This window comes from Petaurus breviceps, unplaced genomic scaffold (assembly GCF_028583685.1).
Source record: "Petaurus breviceps papuanus isolate PSGF00001 unplaced genomic scaffold, PetGlider_PUasm1.0 400, whole genome shotgun sequence".
Classification (NCBI taxonomy): domain Eukaryota; kingdom Metazoa; phylum Chordata; class Mammalia; order Diprotodontia; family Petauridae; genus Petaurus; species Petaurus breviceps.
The window spans coordinates 6,368,415-6,390,433 of record NW_027186316.1 but is presented as its reverse complement, the minus strand read 5'-3'; the positions used below and the strand labels follow the sequence as shown (position 1 = coordinate 6,390,433).

At 48.2% G+C, this 22,019-nt stretch overlaps 2 protein-coding genes across 18 annotated transcripts in view; both read right to left on the bottom strand.

The window, feature by feature from the left end:
* MORC4 (MORC family CW-type zinc finger 4) overlaps positions 1–16,291 on the bottom strand; it is a 37,433-nt gene extending 21,142 nt beyond the window's left edge. For 7 of the 17 annotated variants that reach the window (XM_069100452.1, XM_069100454.1, XM_069100453.1 and 4 more), the window contains exons 1-3: positions 12,163–12,291; positions 4,958–5,061; positions 682–780 (exon numbers count right to left, since the gene is read on the bottom strand). Coding sequence is in view for 3 of the 17 variants with exons in the window: in XM_069100465.1 (XP_068956566.1) it covers positions 756–780; positions 12,163–12,194 (57 nt within the window). In the remaining 14 variants the exon portion in view is untranslated. Of the gene's footprint in view, positions 1–681; positions 781–1,215; positions 1,238–4,957; positions 5,062–12,162; positions 12,292–16,063 lie in introns of those variants that run through there. The other 10 variants (XM_069100457.1, XM_069100458.1, XM_069100459.1 and 7 more) reach the window with 7 other exon arrangements.
* A 1,985-nt stretch (positions 16,292–18,276) lies between these two features.
* The window catches only part of RBM41 (RNA binding motif protein 41), a 39,228-nt gene continuing 35,485 nt past the window's right edge, over positions 18,277–22,019 (bottom strand). The window contains exon 7 of the mRNA XM_069100449.1: positions 18,277–20,868. Coding sequence (XP_068956550.1) covers positions 20,702–20,868 — 167 coding nt within the window. The 3' untranslated portion in view covers positions 18,277–20,701. The remainder of the gene's footprint in view (positions 20,869–22,019) is intronic.

Genomic DNA, 22,019 nt, shown 5'->3' with positions numbered 1-22,019 from the left:
CAGATTTGTTGAATTCCCTAATCAATTACCAGGCATTTAACCCTAAACAGCAAACAGCTCGACTGAGTTCCTATTGGGTTTACATTTGACTTACAAGCCAGGGTGGGATTGAGCTCAACCCATAGGTAACCTCAGATCTGCTATCCACAGTCTCTTTTCTTTGCTGGGCCTGGGGTCAGGAAGACTTGAGTTCAAATTTGGCCTCAGACACTAACTAACTAGCTGTGTGACCTTAGGCAAGTCGCTTTAACCTCTGCTTGCCTCAGTTTCCTCATCTGTAAAATGAGGATCATAGTAGCATTTACCTTGAAAGGTTGTTGTGAAGATCAAATGAGGAAATATTTGTAAAGCTCTTAGCACAGCACCCCGCAGATAGTAGGTAGTTAATAGAAGGTTGCTGATTTCTGTGTTTCCCCCTAGGGAATGCAAGGTCCCTGGTGCCAAGGACTTTTTTGTTTCTGCATCTCTAACACCTAGCACAGTGCCCGGCACATAGTAGGCTCTTAGTAAATCCTTGTTAATTGATGGACCAAACAAAAGTAAACCAAAAGGATTCTGGGCGGCCACTATAATTTGAGAGTAGAAAAGTTCTTGGAGATCATGGAGTCCTGCCCTGTCATTTTGCATGCCATGCTCCCTCCTTCCCCCCTCCCATCTGTGGGTGCGGCCCATCTGACTCACACTATTGGTCTGGCTGCAGCTGAGTTGGGAACATTTTTCTGGGATGCTTTCTCCTTCCAACAAGCACTGAGCTTCTGACCAAGGGCAGCTCGAGTCAACCTGAAGAGAAAAAGCAAATAGAGAGAGAGGAGAGAGAGAGATTTCAGGGTCCGGCCATGATTACCCAGCTCAGGGACAGGTGCCTGCCTCTCTGGTGCCTTAACAGAGGCGACAACCAAGTATCGTTGCTATTTTGAGCAGACCCAAGACAGGGGCCCATGGCCTTCTCCAGTCACACACAGGACGGCAAAAAAGGCAACATTGGAACTTGATTTCGGGTGGGAGTTTAAAGGAGTTCACAGTCCTGGCACCACCACGTCAGGCAGTTTCGCAGGCCTTGTGGAGCCATTTGTGAAAAAAGATTCAAAGAGTAGTGTTGTCAGAGGCTCAAATACAGCCAGCTCAAGCTGCAGGGTGGGGCTGGTCAGCAGACTCACGGGAAGTTAAGAGGCCATCTGGGGGCCTGCTAGGAGGGATTGACAATAATCAAGTTACCAAGCCAGATGATCAATAGGGCAGATTGCAGATCTCTTCAGTCTAGCCTAGAAATCGAGCAGAATTTTTCTGTGCCCAGGTCCCTCTCTTCCCTACCTCTGACCCAAATGGTGCACCCAGCAAGGCAGCAGCAGCTCAGCCCCAGCCCTGGTCGTTGATTGGCCCCTCCCCCAGCATTCTCCACAAGGCTCATGAACAGCAGTAGGACCCCCTCTAACCCCCCTTTCCCCACCAAGCCAAACCATGCCGTAAGAAGAGGTTTAAACCCAAGGATTATTTAGGACCTGTGTAATGTGGCTGAGTCAATAGTTGGGGGTGGGAGGGAGGGGGGACATGGAGAGAAGGGCACAGGATTTTCCCTTTCTTGACATGAGTAATGCCATTTTAGAACAGCCTCCATTTCTGTGTAAGTGACATCTAATCCCTGGATTTCACCTTCTTTTACAAACCTACATAGATCACAGGCAAGGCCAACCAAAAGACACAGCCTCCCCTGTCCCAGAAGCCCAAGGCCAGTGACAAGCTGGGATATTAGAACATCTCTGTCCTCCCCACTAGAACACAACAAACTGCCCACAAGGCCAGTGACTAACTGACAGTAAATCCAAGGTCCAGAATGATTGTCAATTTTCTTTATACCCATAGGTACCTGTAGAAAATGGCACTTATGCCCTGTCAAGTCATCCCCCCACCTTCCCTGTTGGCAGCTAAGTGGCACAGTGGAGGGCAATGGACCCGAAGTCAGGAAGACCTGAGTTCAATTCTTACCTTAGAAAAGCACTATCTGGGCAATTCATAACCACTCTGAGCCTCAGTTTCCTCATTTGTAAAATGAAGGCATTGGACTGACTCAGTGGCCTCTAAGTGTTCCTTTGAGCTCCCATTAGAGCGTCAATCTGTGGTCCAATGATCCCATGTGGTCCAATGATCCTAGAACCCCAATCCTGCTGCAGATACTCACTGGCTGTGTGACCCTGGGCAAGTCACTTGAACCTCTCTTCACGTTAGTCTAATTCCTGATCTAGAAAAAGAATGGATGGAATTCAACCTGCAAGGTCCCTTCCAGCTAGAAATCAATGATTCCACAATACATTTCTCTGCTTCATCTTGTAGGTATGCTTTAAGGCTTGCAAATCTCCATACAGGTCCTCTCATTCGATCTTCACAGCAACCCTGAGAGGTAGGTGCTGTTAGGATGCCCATTTTACAGACAATGAAACTGAGGCTGACAGCAGTTAAGTGACTTGCCCAGGGTCCCAAAGCTAGTAAATGTGTGAGGCTGGATTTCAACCTGAGGTTTCCTGACCCCAGGACAAACATTCTAAGGCACCCCCCTAAAGGGCCTCAGAAAGTCTCTTCCTGGCAGAGGACTTAAATTGTAAACAAGGGATTTCCTTTCCACACCAATACAGGTGTTCTAGGAGTCTCAGGGACTGACACATCTCCCAGCTGAGTGGCCCTGGACCAGTCCCTTCAGCTGTCACTGAATGGAGGGCTACTGGTGGCCAAACTTCTCATGCAGGAAATGACAGGTGTGAGTTCCCCCCCCCTAAACATTTCCACCCACAAACAACAAGTAGTCTAGGCCTCCAGCTGGCTGCTGTTTCTCCAGCCCAGGCACACTCCCCAAATGAGTGGCTCTGGCCCTGCTCAAATCCCCAGCTTTTCTTCTTACCCTATGCTCCCTCGGAGTACAGCAGAAGGCAAGGTTGGGACCTTCGACTATCCACTCACGTTCTCCCTATCGTTCAACAAAGCCTTGCCTTGATGCTATCAACCCTTCAAGCTACCAAGCTAGGCCCGTCTTCCCTTCCACTACTAAGCCCCTAGAAAGAACAGCCCCTGTTGGCCTCTTTCCTCCCCACCCATTTCCTGATCACTCTTGTGATCTGGCTTCTGACCCCAGCGCTTTACCACAAGTGTTCTCTCTGAAGTTAACCTCCGTGAGCTCAGGGGGGGCCTTGTCTCAGTCCTGACCTCCTCCCTGATGCTCTGCTGCTTCTGACACAGGGGTCTCACCTTTCCCAGGCACTCTCCTGCCTCATTTTCCTTGACACTATTCCCCTAGGAGGTCTCTCCCTGCACCATAGTACCATGTCTTCTCAACCTCCTGCACTGGCTCATCCATCATCACCCCCCCCCCCAAGTATGAGGAATCATGCAAGGGTGCAGCCTGGGCCAGCTTCTGTTTTCTTTTTGTCCTCTGTCTAGCTGACTTCATTGGTTTCCCTGAATTCAATTATTAGGATAACATGTAATTGTTCATCCTCATTCCTTCCTGGTCACGTGTCTTTGGAGGCGAGGTATTTTCTACAAAAACTCCTCACGGGGGATGGGCTCCTCCCCACCTCTCCAAACCAAGTGGATGGCAGTATCAAACGATTCCCAGCCCTAGAGCATCACAAGAATGAAAAAGAATGGAGCAGGTTGGGATGGCTGAAAGTTTCCAACAAATGAGCCCATCCAATCTCTTCCTCTGGCTGATTTCAGGGCCTGTCCAAGAGAGATGCCAATGACGGACTGACTGGATGCTTTCTCACCCTATGGCATATCTCCAATGGTGTAGTCTGGGCGCTAAGCATTTTTCATCCACTGGACTTTTTCCCTCATGTCTTTGTTTTTAAGCAGTTGGGGTTAAGTAACTTGCCCAAGGTTACACAGCCAGTTATTTTGTGTGGGTGTAAAGTATCTGAGGCCGGAACCGATCTGGGTCCTCCGACTCCGGCTGGTGCTCTTACACACTGCACCACCTAGCCACCCCTCCCTCATGTCTTACCACGTCAATCTGGACATGAATCTTATCAAGGGCGTCTCCTGGCCTATGGCCTTGTGGGGCTTAATGCAATCATGTGAAAATGGGAGTGGATGGAGAACCGCCATCCCCCCCCCCCCCCCCCCCTTGTAGAAGATTCTCCCAACCCTGTGGACTCTGCACAAGACACCCAAGACTTTTTAAGCCACAATCCTGGACAGCTATCTTTAAGGTCATTAATTCAATTGCTTGTCTTTAAATAAATAAATCAGTAATTATTATTCGTTTCAGTCATTGTGTGACTGTGAAGGTGTGGTCTTAGGGATCCTAGCTCTCAAGTGGGAAGAGGCCTCAGAGGCCAGCCAGCCTTACCTCCTCATTGTACAGAGGAGGAAACTGGGGCCCAGGGAGGGGAAAGGATTTGTCCTCAATGCTTCTAACCTGTGTAACCTTTCCTGATCTGTAAAATGAGCCCTCTATTCCCTCCAGCTCCAAATATCCATGTATTACACCTGTAGGAACACATGCTATTTCTACAATATAAGCTCCTTGAAGATAGGGACCATTTATTTTATTTTGGTCTTGGTCTCTCCGGTTTTTGGTGCATAGTAGGTGATCAGTAAAATGTTTATAGACTTATCTTAGGAGCCTGACCAGAATGTCTTCAACAGAAATGGAGAGGACATGGAAGGCCCTTTGCTCAGGGACTGTCACCATAACTATGGCAGATAAGGTGATGGAAGGATCCCGCCAGCCCATTTTCCAAGCTTAAAGGGGAATTCATATAATTGTAATTTACAGCTTTATTGCCCTTGGCCCATGGAGCCCTATCCTCTCCCTCCCTCTCAACCTACCCAGCCAGTCACTGTTCCCAGTAACAGGGACTAGAGAAGAAAGAGAAGGAAAAAAAGCATTTCAGCAAAAACCAAAGCATCAACCAAGATGGCCAGGAAGAGGAATTTCACAAAGAGTTATTAATTAATGGCTTACTATGTATAAAGGCCTGTGCTTGGCTCAGTCTTGTCTGACGCCAGAGTTGCCAGAACAGGAAGTGCTGTCCCACCTCAGAATTTTCCCAGTAAATAGGCTACTCCCTAGGGAAAGAGGAGAAGCTTGTCAAAGTTATGCTAACTCTTGAAAGGCCTCTGCAGGAACATGGTCTGTCTGCTTCAGCCCCCTAGTGGCTTGATGTCGTGGGCATCCCTTTAATAAGAGCTGACCATTCTTTCCATGCTCCATAAGCAGCCACCAGACTGAACTCTGTTTGATGTGAGGGCTGGAGGCCACAGCCCTAACCACCACCTGGTATATATGCATGCCCCTGGTCTGGAGGGGCTCGGGCAAGGGGTTGAGATGGTGGCAGCTAACCTATCCCCTCTACTGGAAAAGGAAACTCAAGGAATGTGTCCTATTAACAGAAAGCTCAAAATGTGTTTCTTCATAGGAAAAGAAAAGAGAAAAAAAGAAGAGGAACATGGCATGATTACAAGAGCCAAGTTTGGTCTCAAAGATGTCAATGCATGAATTTGCAAATGTGGGGGGGGGCCTATGGGCATAGAACACTTCATACACAGTCAGATTCCATTGATATATGGGTTAGGTTTTATAGAATTGTCTTTTTCCCCCTCTGTTCTAATTTTTTGGTTATAAGGAATGTTTTACAGTAGAAAAAAGAGGTACCAGGGTGGCCAGGTAGCACAGCGAGAGCACCAGCTCCAGTGTCGGGATGACCTGGGGATCAAATCTGGGCTCAGATACTTAGCAACACACCCAGAAATAACTGGCCGTGTAACCTTGAGCAAGTTACTTAACCCCGATTGCTTAAAAAAAAAGAGGTACCTTTAAGAGTGAAGGTGCTATAAAAACAAAAGATAAGGTGGAATTTAAAATTAAACCAAAAATAAAATCGAAGTTATTAAAATGTTCTTGTTCATGTAGGACAACAGGTTTAATGTTCAGGAAATAACTTAAACATCGGACAAATGTATTTGCTGTGTGTGAAATACCGGGAATTTCCTGAGAAAAGGGCACTGGTTTTTAACATTTCTCATTTCCCCAGTGGCAGCAATGAGGAGAGGATTCAGCTCTCACCCCCATCAGCCATCCCCCTCTAACCTCTTACTCCCACCCTACAGTAGCCAAACATGTGCTATACAAACTAGCAAAGATGTTGCAGATGCTTCAAAGGGAGCATGATACTGAGAGAGCAGCCAAAGAAAAGGAAAAAGAAAGAAACTGTTCATTGGCTCAGGGATCTAGAGCATGGCAGCCCTAAAAGCCATGGAGGCCAATCCTCTCGTTTTACAGATGGGAAAACTGAGGTCCATGGAAGGGATTTGCCCAAGGAGACACATAGGATCCTATATCAAGGGCTAGCAGCAACCTCAGGGGCTGCCTACTCCAACCCCCTCATTTTACAGATGGGGAAACTGAGGCTCTGGGAACAGAAGAGACTTGTCCAAGAACATAGGTTCCTAAATCTAGAGCTGGAAAGGCTCTCAAAGGCCATCTAGTCTACCCCTCCTCATTTTAGAGAGGAGGAAACCAAGGCTCAAGAGGGCAAGTGCCTTGTCCAGGGTCACACAGTAGCAAGTGTTAAGAATTTGAACCTATGTCCTCTAGGTCCAAAGCTAATCCCCTTTCTACTGCCTCTTAATATGTTCTCTTTATCACTTATGGAGTGAGGATGGGGGAGAAGTATTTTCATGGTCAATCACATTTCAGACCAAGATGGCTACCTGCTCCCAAACACCCACTCTAGCAAAAAGCTAAGATTCACCCAAGACTGAAAAATGATCAAGAAATCCAATCAGAAACTAGAATGACTTCTATCCTAGAATTCAAGCAGTCAATAGACATTTAGTAAGCTCCTTATGTGCCAGGAATTGTGCTAAGCACTACAAGGAAAGGGAAAAGCCAGGCTCTTCCCTAGAGGAGCTCAGAATCTAATACAAGCTCTAGAAAGGATCAAGTGGAAATTGTTACCAGAGGGAAGGTACTAGAATTTCAAGGCAGTGGGGTGGGCTTCCTGTAGGAGGTGAGATTTAGACTGGGCCTTGAAGAAATCCAGGGAAGCCAGGAGGCAGGAAGGAGGAAAAAGAGCCTTCCAGGAATGGGGCCTGCCAAGGAAAATGCCCAGAATCAGGAGATGGAGCATCATGTGGAAGGACCAGTCAGGAAGCCATTGTTACTGGAGCAAAGAGTACGTGGAATGGGGGGAGTCAGATGGGAAGAGAATGGAAAAGTAGGAGGGGCTGGATCATCAAGGGCTTTGAGTGCCACATAGAGGATTCTGGATTGGATCTTGGAGGCAACGGGGAGATACTGGAGTTTGAGTGGATGTTGGGGTGAGGGGAGATGACACAATCAGATCAGCCCTTTTAGAGATTGCTTTAGAGGCTGAGTGGAGAATAAACTGTGGAGTGAGGAGGGAGACTGAGGCAGGCAGACACATTAGCAGCCATTGCAACAGCCTAGGTTGTTGGTGATTAGGTGATCAGGGTCTACACCAAAGTGGTGGCAGTGTTAGAGGAGAAAAGGGGGTATATTTGAGAGATGTTCTGAAGGTAAAATCAGGATTTGGCAACAGCCTAGATATGGGGGGATGAGAGAGTAAGAGGTCGAGGTTGTAAGCCTGGACATGGGAGGGTGGTGGTATGCTAAACAGTAACAGGGACAATTAGGAGCGGGGAGGTTTTGGGGGGAAAGATACTGAGTCAAGTTTTGGATATGTTGAGTTTGAGGTGTCTTCAAGGGGCTTGGAGATGTAAGAGCAGAGCTTGGAAGACAGGTTAGGGCTGGACAAGTAGATCTGAGAATCCTGAGCATAAAGATAATCGAATCCACGGGAGCTGCTGAGATGACCATGAGAAATAATATTGAAGGAGAAGAGGTCCCAAGAGATTGTCCCTGGGGGACAATCACAGTCCGAAGATGCCATAGAAGGTATCGAAGATCCAGTGCTCTGAACCTCAGTGATGCAGAAGGGCCAATTGAGAATGATGATGGAGGGCAGCAGAGAAAAACCAGGGGGCCCAGAGCAGGACCAGCAGGGCTGATTACCCCATCTGAAAGTTCAGTAGAGGAGCAGAGCCTGGTATGCAAATATAACAGAATAATATTGCTTCGTTAGAAATAATGAAAGACACACTTTCCAAGAAAGTCTTTGGGTGATATGAGCTGACACAGAGGCGAACGGAACGAGGGGAACAATTTTTACAAGGACAGCAACACTGTAACCAACAACTCCTAGAGACCTAAGAACTCAGATTGAAGTAATCAGTCACGTCTTCCGAGAACATCTTATCAGCCTCCTGATAACAAAGCTCCTGAACAGAAGGCGCAGAAGCCTATTTTTGGACTCGGCCAATGGATGGATTTGTTTGGCTTGGCTCTGTCTCTTGGCTAACGGATGCTTTTTCTCCCTTTCTCTCAGTTTTTAATGGGGTGGGGAGAAGCAGAACAAACATGCTCCTCGGCCCCCACTACTGAATCTTTGTCTAGGCCACACCCACCAAAGGCGGTATGCCCCAAGATTCTGTCCCTCCAAACCATCTCTCTTGGTGATATCGTAAGCTCCAAGGGTCCAATCATCATCTCTACAGATGATTCTCAGATGGCTAAATCTAGTCCCAACCTCTGAGCTAAAAGAATGGCCATCCCCCGCAAATCTCAAACTCAACATGTCTAGAACAACCACCATCATCCCCCTACCTTTCTGATTGTTCTCTAACATGACGCCATCCTCCCGGCCACCCAGGACTCACCATCTCACTGTCCTCCTCACACTCCCTTACCTTCCATGTCCATTCCATTGCTGCCCATTGTCTTTTCTACATTTGCGGCACCTCCCATCCATGTTCCCTTCTCTCCTCTGACCCTGCCCTGACCCTACTGCAGATGCCCTTCCTTGGATTCTCTCTGCCTTAAGTCTCTCCCCAATTCACTTCTATACTCAACTGCCAAAGGGATCGTCATAAAGGTCAAATCTGACCGTGGTGTCCTTCCTACTCAACATAGTCCAGGGGCTCCCTATTATCTCCAGGGTCAAATAGAAAAGCCTCTATTTGACATTTCCAGCTCTTCCCAATCTGGTCCCCTGCTATCTTTCCACCTGACTCCCTCCCATATACTTTGATCCTATGACACTGGTGTCCTGGCTGGTCTGTGAACAAGTTGCTGCAGGCATATTTCCTGGCCATCCCCCCAGCCCAGAATGCTGTCCCTCCTCACCTCGGCCTCTCTCAGGACTTGGTGCAGGAGGCCTTTCTTGGGCCTATCTCTCAATGCTAGAGCCACCCCTCTGAGGTCACCTCCCACGTGCACTATGGATATACATCCAGTGTGTGGCGGGTTGTCTGCGAGCTGTGTGCCCCATCAGGATGTGAGCTCTCGGGGGCCACTCCCAGGTTTTGGCCTTTCTTTGGCAGCCAGTGAGTGATTATGAGATGCTTGTTGACTGACAGACAGAACAGAAGGAAGTTCAGAAGGAAGCAAGGACGAGCAGGACAGTTTTGAAAGTGACGTGTGGAATTTATTGCATCCTTTTTTTGGAAAAAGCAAGCGAGAAGAAATGGAGATTCGCAGTCTCACGGGACGGCCTCTTTCGCGGTTCTGCCCGGCATTTAGATACGCTCCTTTTTGGTGTTTAGGTTCCGAATTGAAAACTTTTTTTTAAGTGGCCGACATGCAGGGTACTTAGCAAGGGGTGCCCTTGGCATGACAAGCTAAGCAGCAGCTGGAATAGGGAAAAGTCTTCCTAGATTCTGAGAGCTCCAGAGACATAACCTTTAGGCAGCCTCGGATTAGGCCCGGATTTTCTGCTTGGGAGGCGTGTGGTCCGGGGATATGTGCCCATTGCATCTAGCACTCCAGTGGATCTGAGAGGAGCAGGGCAGAGCCCTGCCTTGTTTGTTGTGAGAAACAGGGTAGCTGAAGCCTCCTGATTGGGGGGAGGGGAAGAGGGAGGAGGAAGAGGGGGGACGAGGAGGAGGAAAAGAGGAGGAAGAGTGTGGAGGAGGGAAGAGAACAAGGAGGAAGCAAAGGGGGATAAAGGAGGAAATGGGGGAGGAAGAGAGGAGGGGGAAGAGAAGGCAAAGGGGGAAGAGAGGGAGAAAAGGGAAAGAGAAAAGAAGGGGGAAGAGGAGAGAAGGGAGAAGGAAGAAAGGAAGGGGAAGAGGGTGAAAAGGGAGAGAAGGAGAGATGGGGGGATGGGGAAAGAAAGGGAGAGGAAGGGGGGAAAAGGAGGGAAAAGAGTAAGAGAGGGAGAGAAAGAGGAGACAAAGAGTGGGGAAAGGGAGGATAAGGGGGGGGGAAAGAGATAATTTTTATTTAAAAGTTATAGTGAGCATTTTGATTTTTATTTTCAAATTTACAAGTTACCAGGAGAATATACACAATAAGTCTGAGAACACAAATGAAAGGACAAACAGACGTCCACCAAAATGCGGGGCCTCCCTCCCCGGGCCCTCCCCGAGCCCCTCAACACAAGCTGCTTGTGGACTATTTCACTTGTGCCGCGGCCTCCCCAGGCCCAGCAGTGTCCAGCAAATGAGTGATTGAAGACGCCTAGCCCTTGTATCTATGCAGAGCTACAGCACCTACGTATGGGTGCCAAACACTGAGTACTCCATCAGACACAATGGCCGCACTGGGCAGGTTTTTCCTCTTACTTTGTTATTCTTTGTTACAAGAGATGTGTCACTGGGCCTGGGAAAGGTGGGGTGCATATTCAGAAACAAAAGGCATTCATCCATTTTTTCCAAGCTCCCAGAAGAACATCATGCAGGCCAATACATGAGACTGCCCTGGCTCTTCTGAGTGTGTCCGAGGGGCTGGGACCTACCCCACCCTCTGGTGGGTTTGGGCTCTGGGCCAGGGGTAGAGGGCAAGGTGGCATCTTCATCTACTCCCGTCCTCATTGAGGGAAGGCCCAGGGGAACATTTCTAGTGTTCCAACTAAAGAACAGGCCTCCCTACACCCCTTCTGCCTCCCACCTCACACTCACTAGCCTGCTGAAAATGAAATGTATTTTTGGAATGAGACCTCGAGATTTTATTTTGGGTTTGTTTGGGGTTTTTTTTGACACAGAGAGTATCCATATGTGGCTGTGTTGGGAGGGGCTGAAGACAGATGACTCCATAACCTCTAGAAATAAGCCCCAAACCCACGTGGTAAGAGATATTATGGATTCAAGTTAATAACAATAACAGACTAGACTTTGTGAAGCATTTTATAAATATTACCTTATTTAATCCTCTTATTACCATCATGCCCATTTCACAGATGAGGAAATGGAGGCTGAAAGGCAAAGATCCACCCAGCTAGGAAGTGCCTGAGGCCAAACTGGCACTCAGATCATCCAGACCCTAGGTTCAACACTGGCCAAGGGGACCCTGGTAGGTACAAGTTCTAAATTGGGCTTCACTGCTTCTAAGTGGAAGGATAAATAATTGCACAACAACAAAAAAGACCACTGGCTCTGGAGTTGGAGGGCCTAAGCTCAAGTCCTACCTCTGACACTACCTGTGTGACCTTGGGCAATTCCTTTCCCTGGGTCTCAGTTTCCCCCTCTGTAAAAATGAGGTGGTCTCTGAGGGTCCTTCTAGCTCTAGATCTGGGATCCTAGGTGTAACTCTGGGCAAGTCCCTTCCCTGGGCCTCAGTCTCTTCCTCTGTAAAACTAGGGGGAGGGCCTGAGGGCCCTTCCAGTTCAATCTACGATGTTATGATAAAGGGAGCAGGAACAGAACACAGCTTTCAAGTGTCAGCTCCAATAATGTCTTTGTTTTTGAGAATCATTTAGTTTTTATACCTTAGTTTCTCAGTATTTTTTTAAAGCAAGCAAAACAGCTCCCCTTTAGCTATCCTAGAGGGATGCCAGAAAGAATGATTTGATATTGAGAAAGCACTCTGAAAATCTTGGAACACTTATTAGTCTCCAAGGCTGAACTGATCTTCTCCTGACCAAGGCCAACCCTTCCCCTTGTACCCCAGTTATTTTTGTACTTAGCTAATCCCTCAACTAGATTTGAATCTCTGAGGGCTCTCTGGGCCTCAATTTTTCTTCCTTTGTTTTAAATCTGAGTCCAGCTCTTCTGCTCTCCCCACCCCAACAATAAGGGTGAAATGTTAAAGTTTCAACCAGAACCCATAAATATGCCAAGATAGGAGGTAGAAAAAAGATGTCTTGTTACCTGAGCATTCGGTACAGGTCCCAAGGTGTCATTCCGCCACCATTATCAGGAAAGGTCAAAGTTCATTCTTGACCCCTTCAACTTCTATGCAGAACATTCGGGCCAATCTGGCATCTGTGGCATTGTCTGCAAAAGATCGGAAACTTTGAGATAAGATGCCAGTCTCAGCTGTCCCTTCATGCACTCGTTCAGACCACTTCCTGACATTTGCCTAAATCACTGTGTGCATGAGGGATACAGGGGTTGCTAAGGAAGCAGATATCTGAACTGGTGCTTAACACATTGAAGGTGCTTAAGTGTTTGTTGACTGGCTATTTACTATTCAGTATTCCCCTCAGATGATCAGGATTTGCTCCTTCTAAGATGAGGGATTGCCAACCAGAGGAATGTAGATTTCCAGGGGGAATGATTGGCAAATAGTTATATCATCCCACTGAGGTGAACCAATCTCTTTATTTTATATTTTAGTGCACATTCATGGGAAACTCTAGAATTGCTATTATATTATATATTTCATACCAAATAGAAGGTATGGCAAAGTTTACTGAAAAGTAAAGAGCACATAGACCAAAGAAGGTCGGTCCTAAGAGAAAAGAATCAGGCCAACTCTTATCTCACAGCTCCCTGGCCTTGATTTCCTTGGCTGCTCTAGCCTTTGTTGTTGGGTGACCTCATTTATTCCACCACTCCAAGGATTTTCAAGTCCACTTCATTATCAGCAGTCTGCTCCCTTGCTCTTTGCATAGATTTCTTTTCTGATACCTAAGTGCTACTTGACACAAAGTCAGCAGAATTAATCTCTCCACTGTGGGTCTCTTAACCCTCTTCATCATCTTCTGTTTTGTCAGCCCTTGATTATTCTTTGCCTTAACGAGGCTGTGGCTCATCATTTGCTGGCATGGCTTCGGATCTGGGGCCCATGGAAAGTTGAGAAATAAGCTGCCTAAAGGACAGATGTGGAGAAGGACAAGGCAGAGGGGGGAGGGGAGGCGGTGGCAGCCAACAGAACCTAAGAAGACTGAATGGACTGTGTGTGGTTAGGTGACAGGGCAACTATGAATCCCGCTTATGAATTTAATTTAGTCACCAGGCCTGCTCCCTCCCTGAAAAATGCATTCTGGGGGTAGGCGTAGTAATTTTCCTTAAGACCCAAAACTCTGGATTGTTCCCCACTCTTGCTGCCTGATGCTGATGCGCCTTTAGGACAAGGATAAATAATCTGGCTCTAATCAATTCTATATTGTCTATTTTACCTTAGACCAATCTTGTTTTCAACAAGAAAATAATCATTTCTTCTGCTTGAACAAAATCTTTGTTAATATCATCATCTCTACTCATGGCCTAGGAGGAGTTGGGCCAGAAGGAGGTTTGAGATTCATTCCTTTAAATTTAACTGTCCCTCCTGACCCTAAGAAAGACAGCAAGCCAGCTTAGAAAGAGAGAGCACATCTCTTTTTAGGTCTGGTCCTTGCATTAATCTGAGGAGTGAGGTCATCTATTCCAAAAACAGGAGAGGGAGCCCGGAGCGCTGTATAACTTCCAAGGCAGGTTTCAACAAAAGACTTACCTCTTAAATAGGACCTCTCAGACCACTGGACACCCCGAAAAGTACAAAAATACATTCCAAATGGACGTACACAATTTGGGGATAAGCTATACTCACGGACAGGAACAACCCAATCAGAGTTTAAGTTTCTTGAGGAGAGGAAACTTTGAGACCTCTGTGTATGTTCAGGACCTATCATTACACCCAAGAGTGGGTCTAAGTCACTAGTGGCTGCATTGCAGAAAAAATTCTGCATTACAGAAAAAAGCACAGGTCTGACCATGTTATTCCTCTCCTCAACAAACTTCAGAGGCTCCCTATTACCTCCAGGATCAAATACAGACTCCTCTGTTTGGTATTTACAATCTTCCACTACCTGAATCAGGCTGGCCTATCTTTCTAGGCTCATTATACATTATTCCAGTGCTCCCTAACTTTTTTTGTTCTTCGAATCAACTCCAACAATAAAGACAAAAATGTGTTGTGGATCCCTGGGCAGGGGTGGGTGGTGAGTATCTGTAAAGATGTATTTGTAACACAATCAGGCAATTCCTTACTGCTTAAGGTGCTATTTAAAGAATATTTAGTGCAAAGCCCTGGGACTATCATTTAGACTCCCCAGGGCAGCCTTCACCTACAGGTCACAAGTGGCCCTCTAGGTCCTCAAGTGTGGCCCTTTGACTGAGTCCAAGTTTTACAAAACAAATCATTTCATTAAGAATTCAGTCAAAGGGTCGCCCATGAGAACCCAGAGACCAATGTGTGGCATCCAGGCTGTAGGTTCTCTACCCTGGCCCCAGGAGTTTGGGAACTACCAAATTACTCCCTCAACACACTCCACCATCAGGCCAAAATGGCCTTATATTATCCCTCACACGTGACATTTTGTCTCCCATGGGTGAGCTATATATCTCCCAGGCTGTCTCCCTTATTTCCCCCACCCCACCAAAAAGCTTTAGTTTATGTGGTTATACCCACTGGTATTTACCATACTTGAAATTAAAATGTTCTAGATTATTATATAAACAGTTTGGATCTCCTTTATCCTGGAAAGGTTCTAGGGATGCCCAGGGATCCTTGTACCACACTTTAAGAAGCACTGTTCTGGGGCAGCTTGAAGTGAATAGAGCACCTGCCCTAGAGTCAGGAGGACCTGAGTTCAAATCCAGCCTCAGACACTTGCCACTAACCATGTGACCTTGGGCAAGTTACTTAACCCCAATTGCCTTGTCTTCTCCACTCAAAAAAAAAAAAAAGGAACCTCTGTTCTAGAGGAACCCAGGTGCCTAGTGCCCTCCAGCCCCCCCTCCCTCCCCCCGCCCAAACCACCTTGTATTTATTTGGCATATTCTACATATAAGTCTTGGTTTTGACACAATCACCATTTTGGATATTGTATACATATATGTATATATGTATGTATGTATGTATGTATGTATATAAAATCACACCTTCTACAGGAAGCCTTCCCTAGTCCCCCTTTATTGGAGAGCTTTTCTTATTGCTGCTTTTCTCTCACTGATCCTGCCTAGAGATTGTCTGTATGTAGGTGTTAGCATACTGTCTTCCCCTTTGGATTGTGAGGTGCTCCAGAGCAAGGCCCGTCTTGTGCCTTTGCATCCAGAGCTCAGGACAGGGCCTGGCACACAGTAGGATCTTCCTAAAAGCATAGGCAGTATGCTTGAGTTGTCTCTCCCCCAGGATACAAAGTTCTTGATAATCAGGCAGAGGCTTTCGGGAGTTCTTTCCAAGGCCTGGCTATCAGTGGGTGCTTACTAAATGCCGGTGGGTTGACTTCAAGGGAAGATGCTCGGGGAGGGCCGGGATCTGGGCCCCGCGCCCGCCACGCTGGGGCTTCTCCCCCCTCTCCCGGGCCTCCCGGGGCCCCAGCTGTCTCCTTCCCCACCCCAGCCCCCAGGCACCAGAGCTGCGCAGGTTCACCTGGCAGGCCAGGCCTCTTGTTCAAACAGACGAGAGCTCCGCGCTCCCAGCTCTTTCCTGCTCCCAGCCCCCTCCTCCCCCGCTCCCCCCTCCCCCCGCCCCCCCCCCCCCCCCCCACCCCCGGCCCTCTCCGGCTCCGGCTCCGGCTCTCCCTCCCCCCACCCCCGCCGCCAGGCTTCAGTTTCCATTCGCACCGCTGGGCTGCTGCCTGCCCCGCGCCCGTTATGTGCTCCTCTCGCCTCGTCCACGGGCGGGCAGCCAGCCTATTCCGAAGTGCCCTGTGCCCGCCCCGGCCCGCCCGGGGCCCCCGCGCCCGCGCCCGCTCGGGGGCCGGGGGGGATGGGGGGGGAGGCCTGGGCCAGCTGGGCGGCCGGCCTGGCGGGGGACCCCGGCCCCCGCTCCTCGCTCACCTACCTGGCAGGGCGCTCACCTGGTAGCTTGGCCAGGGCACCGAAGGGGGGCCACGTGGGCCCGAGGGCGGTGCTGTGCAGGTCCCCGGGGCTCACCTGTGCCCGCGAGGCGGCCCGAGCCCACCTGCCGCCCTGCCCGCCCGCCCGGGCTCGCCTCTCGCTCCCTCTCGCTCTCCCTCTCTCCCCCGATCCCTCTCTCCCCCTCTCTCTCTTTCTCTCTCTCTTTCCCTTCCTCCCTCCCCCCCCCCCCCCCCCCCCTCAGGGGCAAGGCCAAGGCCGTCGGGGGCGGGGCCGGGGCGGGGCTTCGCCTTGCCTCCTTCTGGCTCCCAGCTGGGAAAGGCAGGAAGGCGGAGCTCGGCTCGGGCCGAGCCAACCTGGGCTACGCGTCCCCTCTACCCGCAGCTGAGTGGCAGCTTCCAGCCACCCCGTGTGTGCCTGGGGGCTGCGGGGCCCCGAAGGGAGCCAAGAAAAACGGAAGGAAGGAAGGCTGGAAAGAGGGAGGAAGAGAAGGGAGGGAGGAAGGAAGGAAGGAAGAAGGGAGGAGAGGGAGGAAGGAAGGAGAGAGAGAGGGAAGGGAGGAGCCAACTCGGGGTAAGTGATACTGTGAGCCCTGGCTTCAAACCCCTCCCCTCCCCCACCACTACCCATCTCCCCGAACCTCAGTTTCTCACCCAAAAATGAGGAACGGGGGCATGGGGTGGGGGGGGCTACAACGGAAAGAGTTCTGTGTTCAAATCCTCTCCCCACCCCCGCCCCCCCATTCAGGAGGGGGCATCGTGTTGTTAAGAGGTAAGGACGTCCAACACCCACGCCCCATTTTCAGGTAGTAAACTACCCTCTGGAGAGGTTAAGTGACTTAATCTGGCTCCCGCGGCTATTTGATCGAGATTCTGCAGGAATACCGCTTCTGTGCAAGCCATTGCTGAGCTAGTAAATTGCCCAAACTCCTTCCACATGTGGTCATTTGTTTACGCTAACTCCCAGGCTCCTTAGTGTAAACCCTCCCGACCGAATGCGTTAGGTTTATTCGATAGCCTCAGTCGTACATTCATAGTCGAGAATATGATCTTCTAGATTCGTTTCTAAAACCCAGGCAGCATCAGAAAGTCAAGGCTCGGATTCTACCTCTACTCCTAATTTGCACGGCATTTGGAAAGTCACCTAAACTCTGGGGCCTGTGCATGGAAGGGATCTCAAATACCACCTACTTCAAGCATCCCCCTGAATCGGGAATCCTCTCTCTAGCATCCTGGCCCGCTTGTCTGGCCCCTGCCGGAGGGCCGATAGTACCTCACTCCATTATTCCAGTGCCCATTCCCACTTAGGATAGCTACAAGTCCATTCTAGGGGTAGAGACTAGGCTAGTGATTTCATTAGCATAGGGAACTTCTGCAAGAGGAAACTCTCGGTCAGTGCAGGCCCAAGGCATTCTTTGCAATTTACAGCCCAGGAATTGGGGTTCTTGGCCTTTTTGTGTGTCATGGACCCCACTCCTTGGAATCATGTTTGGAAATGCATAAAATACCTAGGATCACAAAGGACCCCAACTATATTGAAATATAGTCATCAAAATATTCGGCAAGTTCACAGACCCCAGGTCAAGGAGCCTCTTAAGTGGCTTTGACCAGATTCACCCAGACAGGATGTCAAAGGCAGGGTTTGAACCCAGAGGGCCAGCTGTCCAGCCACTACCACTCCATGCTTCTCCCTGATGATATACCCTCAAGAGGTTTTTAAAGTGGTGGTTTTTAACTAATCTCCTTTTAATCTCACTCCACTGCCCTTCTTATGTTAAACCCAAATCTGCTTTTTTGCAGCTTCCATCCATCCCTGGGCTCAAGGAAGAGGTCTTGACTCTCCCTTCCAACACACAACTATCATACCCTTCCCTCCTAAACCTTTTCTTCTCCAAAGCCGATATCCCAACTTTCTTCAACTGAGCCTCCTACAGCATGGCCCGAGTCCCCTCAGTCTTGGCTGCCCACTGTCCTCCCTCCAGTTTGTCCCTGTCTTTCTTAAGGGGTGCCACCACCAACTGGACACGATGTTCTGGATATGGTCTCACCGGGACATGTTACAAAAGGATGATCATTCCCCGCCCCCCCATAGTGGACACATTTCCCTCAGTGGAGTCCAAGATGAATAGTAACATTTGGGCAGCCATGTCACACACAAAACTCACGCTGAGCTTGTGGCTTACTAAAAACATCAAGATCATTTTGTTTTTCCTTTTTAAATGCTTTATTGAAGCTCTTTATTTTTTTTAACATCACCGTCACTTCTCAATGACTCCCCCCACCCACGCCCCAATGGAACCTTCCCTTGTAACAAATAAGTACAGTCAAGCAAAACAAATCAACATATTGTCCATGTCTGCAAATGTATGCCTCATTCCATACCTGGAGGCCACCACCTTCCTGCATAGAGGTTGGAGGTGTGCTTTATTGTCAGGCCTCTGACGTCACCATTGGTCACTCACTGAACTAATCCATCCAGTATCTTTTTCACATGAATTGCTGTCTAGCCACATCTCCTTAAGCCTGTCAGAGAACCGAAGTCCAACACAAAGGTAACCTCTCGCTCGCTGTAATGGGGCCCCTCTGACTGTTGGACCCAACTACTGATCATTTAAACCATATCTGTGTTGTAACTAAGTTTCAAGCAAACTGTTTCTCTACATATCCCTATTTCTCTAAAATGTTTCTAATATCTGTGACACACAGGACGTTGCTGAGACAGTGGAGGAGGAAAGAGAAGTAACAGAAAAAATGGGGAAACACTAGAAAGCATCCCTCCTGGAAGGAACATGGAACCACACCTGCTAAATTACAGATGCTTCCAGGAGAAAAGTGAGCAGGGCCCTTGCATCCCAATTTAGGAACAAAAGAAACAAAATACACACCCCCTAACACCTCTCTACAGATATACAAACACTCATGGACACACATTCACATAATATACCAAGCCTAATACACAAACAGGCATCTGCCCACGCCACAGTAAAGTTGTGTCGGTACATCACAAAATAGTATACACATAGCCATGATTTGATGAGTCTTGTCTGTGCCCATCATTTGTGAAAGCTTTCCTTGCTTCCCAAATTCTCTTGGCCACAAATTCCCTCTTCCCACCTTCCTCAGGGTACTCTGTATGTTGGTTCCTGATTAGCTGTTCCCAAGACACCGAGAGAGGAAGAAATTCTTGGATTAGGGTTGTCTCAGGGGAGTAGGATATGTTGGGATGTGGGGAACTGTTTGGTCCTGCAGGAATAGCTAGTTCATCTAGGCAGACAAGTGTTCTAGCGGGAGGACAGAGCGAGTGGGATGTCAGGGATCCCACAATAAACTAACTGCAAATCTCGGGGTAAAGGGGCAGCTAGGTGGCACAGTGTAAAGAGCACCAGCCCTAAAGTCAAGAGGACCCGAGTTCAAATCCAGCCTCTGACCAGACACTTGACACTTATTAGCTGTGTGACCTTGGGCAAGTCACTTAACCCCAACTGTCTCATCAAAAAAAAAAAAAGACTCAGGGTAGGAGCATCTGTTTGATCTGCTTGAGTTCTCTGGACTGGCCATCACCACCAATACTACTCTTGCCCCCCAAGGGCTGGTTTGGAATCAGCTTTTGCTTTGGGGAGAGCTGATCTTGGCCTGGACAAGGGACTGAGGGATACAATCTGACCAGAACTGCTAGTCCAGGCCCTGGATGTGGAATGTATCATAAGCAAAGGGTTTACTTGGAACAAAGGGGGAAACCTGTCTGAATGCAGACTGGAAGAAGGCCTGTGCTATGGAGAGGAGTTATTCTAGTCTGGAAGGATGGCAGCTGGGATACCTGTGTCCAGGCCAACAGGATATCAAAGAAGTTGGAAGTCTGCTCTCAGTATCTGTATCTCCAGTCAACTCCCTCCCAGCAGGCTTGGCGAACTTAAGAGGAAGCCAGGCCACAGGGCAAAGCTGAAGAGAAAGAAACTTCTGGGGAACAGGGTCCCAAAGGGCACAGGCCTGCAAAGGGAAAAGGTTTCCAGGGTGATGCTCTAATGGCCTCTTATGTTTTACAGAATCAATCCAATCACCCACAAACATTTATCACCCACCTACTATGTACAGGGCACTGTGCTAGACACTAAAGGGGGAGACAAAGAAACAGAAGACAAGGTCCTTGCCCTACATACAGGAGCATATGGTTTAACTGGGAAGATGAGATATACAAATTAAATACACTCTCCTGCAATCCTAGATGACTGGTTGGGGGGGGCAGAGATTAGAGGAGGTGGGGTGGAGCAAGACTGATGTCCTTCCCTTGTGGTTAATAGGAGACAGGCTAGGAAGTTTTGTGAAGCCTCGAGAAGGTTTCGGGAAATAGATGAAGACCAAACAGAGACAACTTGCTAACAATTCTATCTTACCCTAGGGAGGGGGGAGAGGGAGGACAAACTTTATTCTCAGTATCTCCTCTATCCCATATGGTCTCTCATTGAGGGAAATGTTTCCAAAAGTTACCCATAATGAACACTTGAAAAAGGACTGGCTTAGATGCTCACTAGTCACTCTCTCCTATGAGATGGTTCTTTATATACAGACCCTAGAAGTGAGTTGCAAATACAAGAGAGAACACATAAGGAGCCCGGTCCATTTCTCTTTTAGCTCCCATCACGTTCCGTCATGCTATCTGTCGCACATGGGATGGGAGAGGCTGACTGAAGCCCCGACATCTGCGTTTTGTTCTTTCCAAACTCTATCACCAGTGTTTTCCCCAGTAGGCTGTATCCATTCACCAGCAGCAATGCCTGCTGGGCCATCTCCATATCTAAAAGAGAAAATAAAAATGAATTTACCAAGGGCTTGACAACTTGATTCCATGGACTGAACTGGACTGGGGGATTTTATATTAGGGTTAAATGTCAGGCCTCAAGGCTAGCAGGCTCATTCTGATAAGGAAGTTCGCCAGCATCTCAATGCAATCAGAGGCTTGAGGTACTCTGCAATTTTTCTGTCAGTACAAAAGGAGTCAAAGAAAGGCACCAGAGGAAAAGATGGGCCCATCATGTGGTGAAAGGAAACGTGAACAGCCCGTGTGTTCCATTAGCATCTTCGCAATGTCAAGACAAACTGAAGAAGGCTCCCAGCACACAGTAGATGGACCTCCTGCGATGAACTTCTGGGAAGACATGGACAGGCAGGCATAGGTGGGTTGCAATCTGTACTGTTGGAGGGAATATCCACATCGATGAGATCACAGATGCATTCGAGCATACAAAAGAAGAAGAAACAGATGTGGACAGTTCACTATAGGAGAAATCTAAGAAAGAACTAATTCGGTATAGAAATTGGTTACTTAAGAAAATGCAACAAAACCAAAAACATTATGTCTGACATGCATTTGAATTTCCTAGAGTGTTCCTCAAACCAAAGGAAGTTTGAAGGGATGACAGAGACCTTGGAAGCTGGAAACTTTGTAAACCATCACAACTACAAACCTAGCATCTTAACCACCTTCCATTCCCTTATCACTCATAAATACCTTTCCCTTTATGTGTTCCTTTCTTCCCCAGCTAACCCAAACTTTAGAGTCATAGACTTTCATCAATTTATGCCCCCCAAAATCAGCAAAACAAAAGACACAGAAATCAATCCATCAAGCACTTATTAAGCCAGGCACTAGGGATACTGAGACAAAAAAAATAGTCCCTGCCCTCAAGGAGCTTACATTCTATTGAGAGAAACACCACGTAGTACACATGTAAATGTGTACTAAATATATACCAAATGAATACAAGGTCCTGGGGGGAAGTGGAAAAGCCCTAGCAGTGAGGGAGATAAGGAGGCCTCCTGAAGGAAGTGGCCTTTTGGTTGAACCTGGAAGGACACTAAGGATTCCAAGAGGCACAAGGCTATATATAAGAAGGCTGAGAAGGTATCTTAAAGCCAGATTGTGAAAGGCCTTCAATACTGACCAAA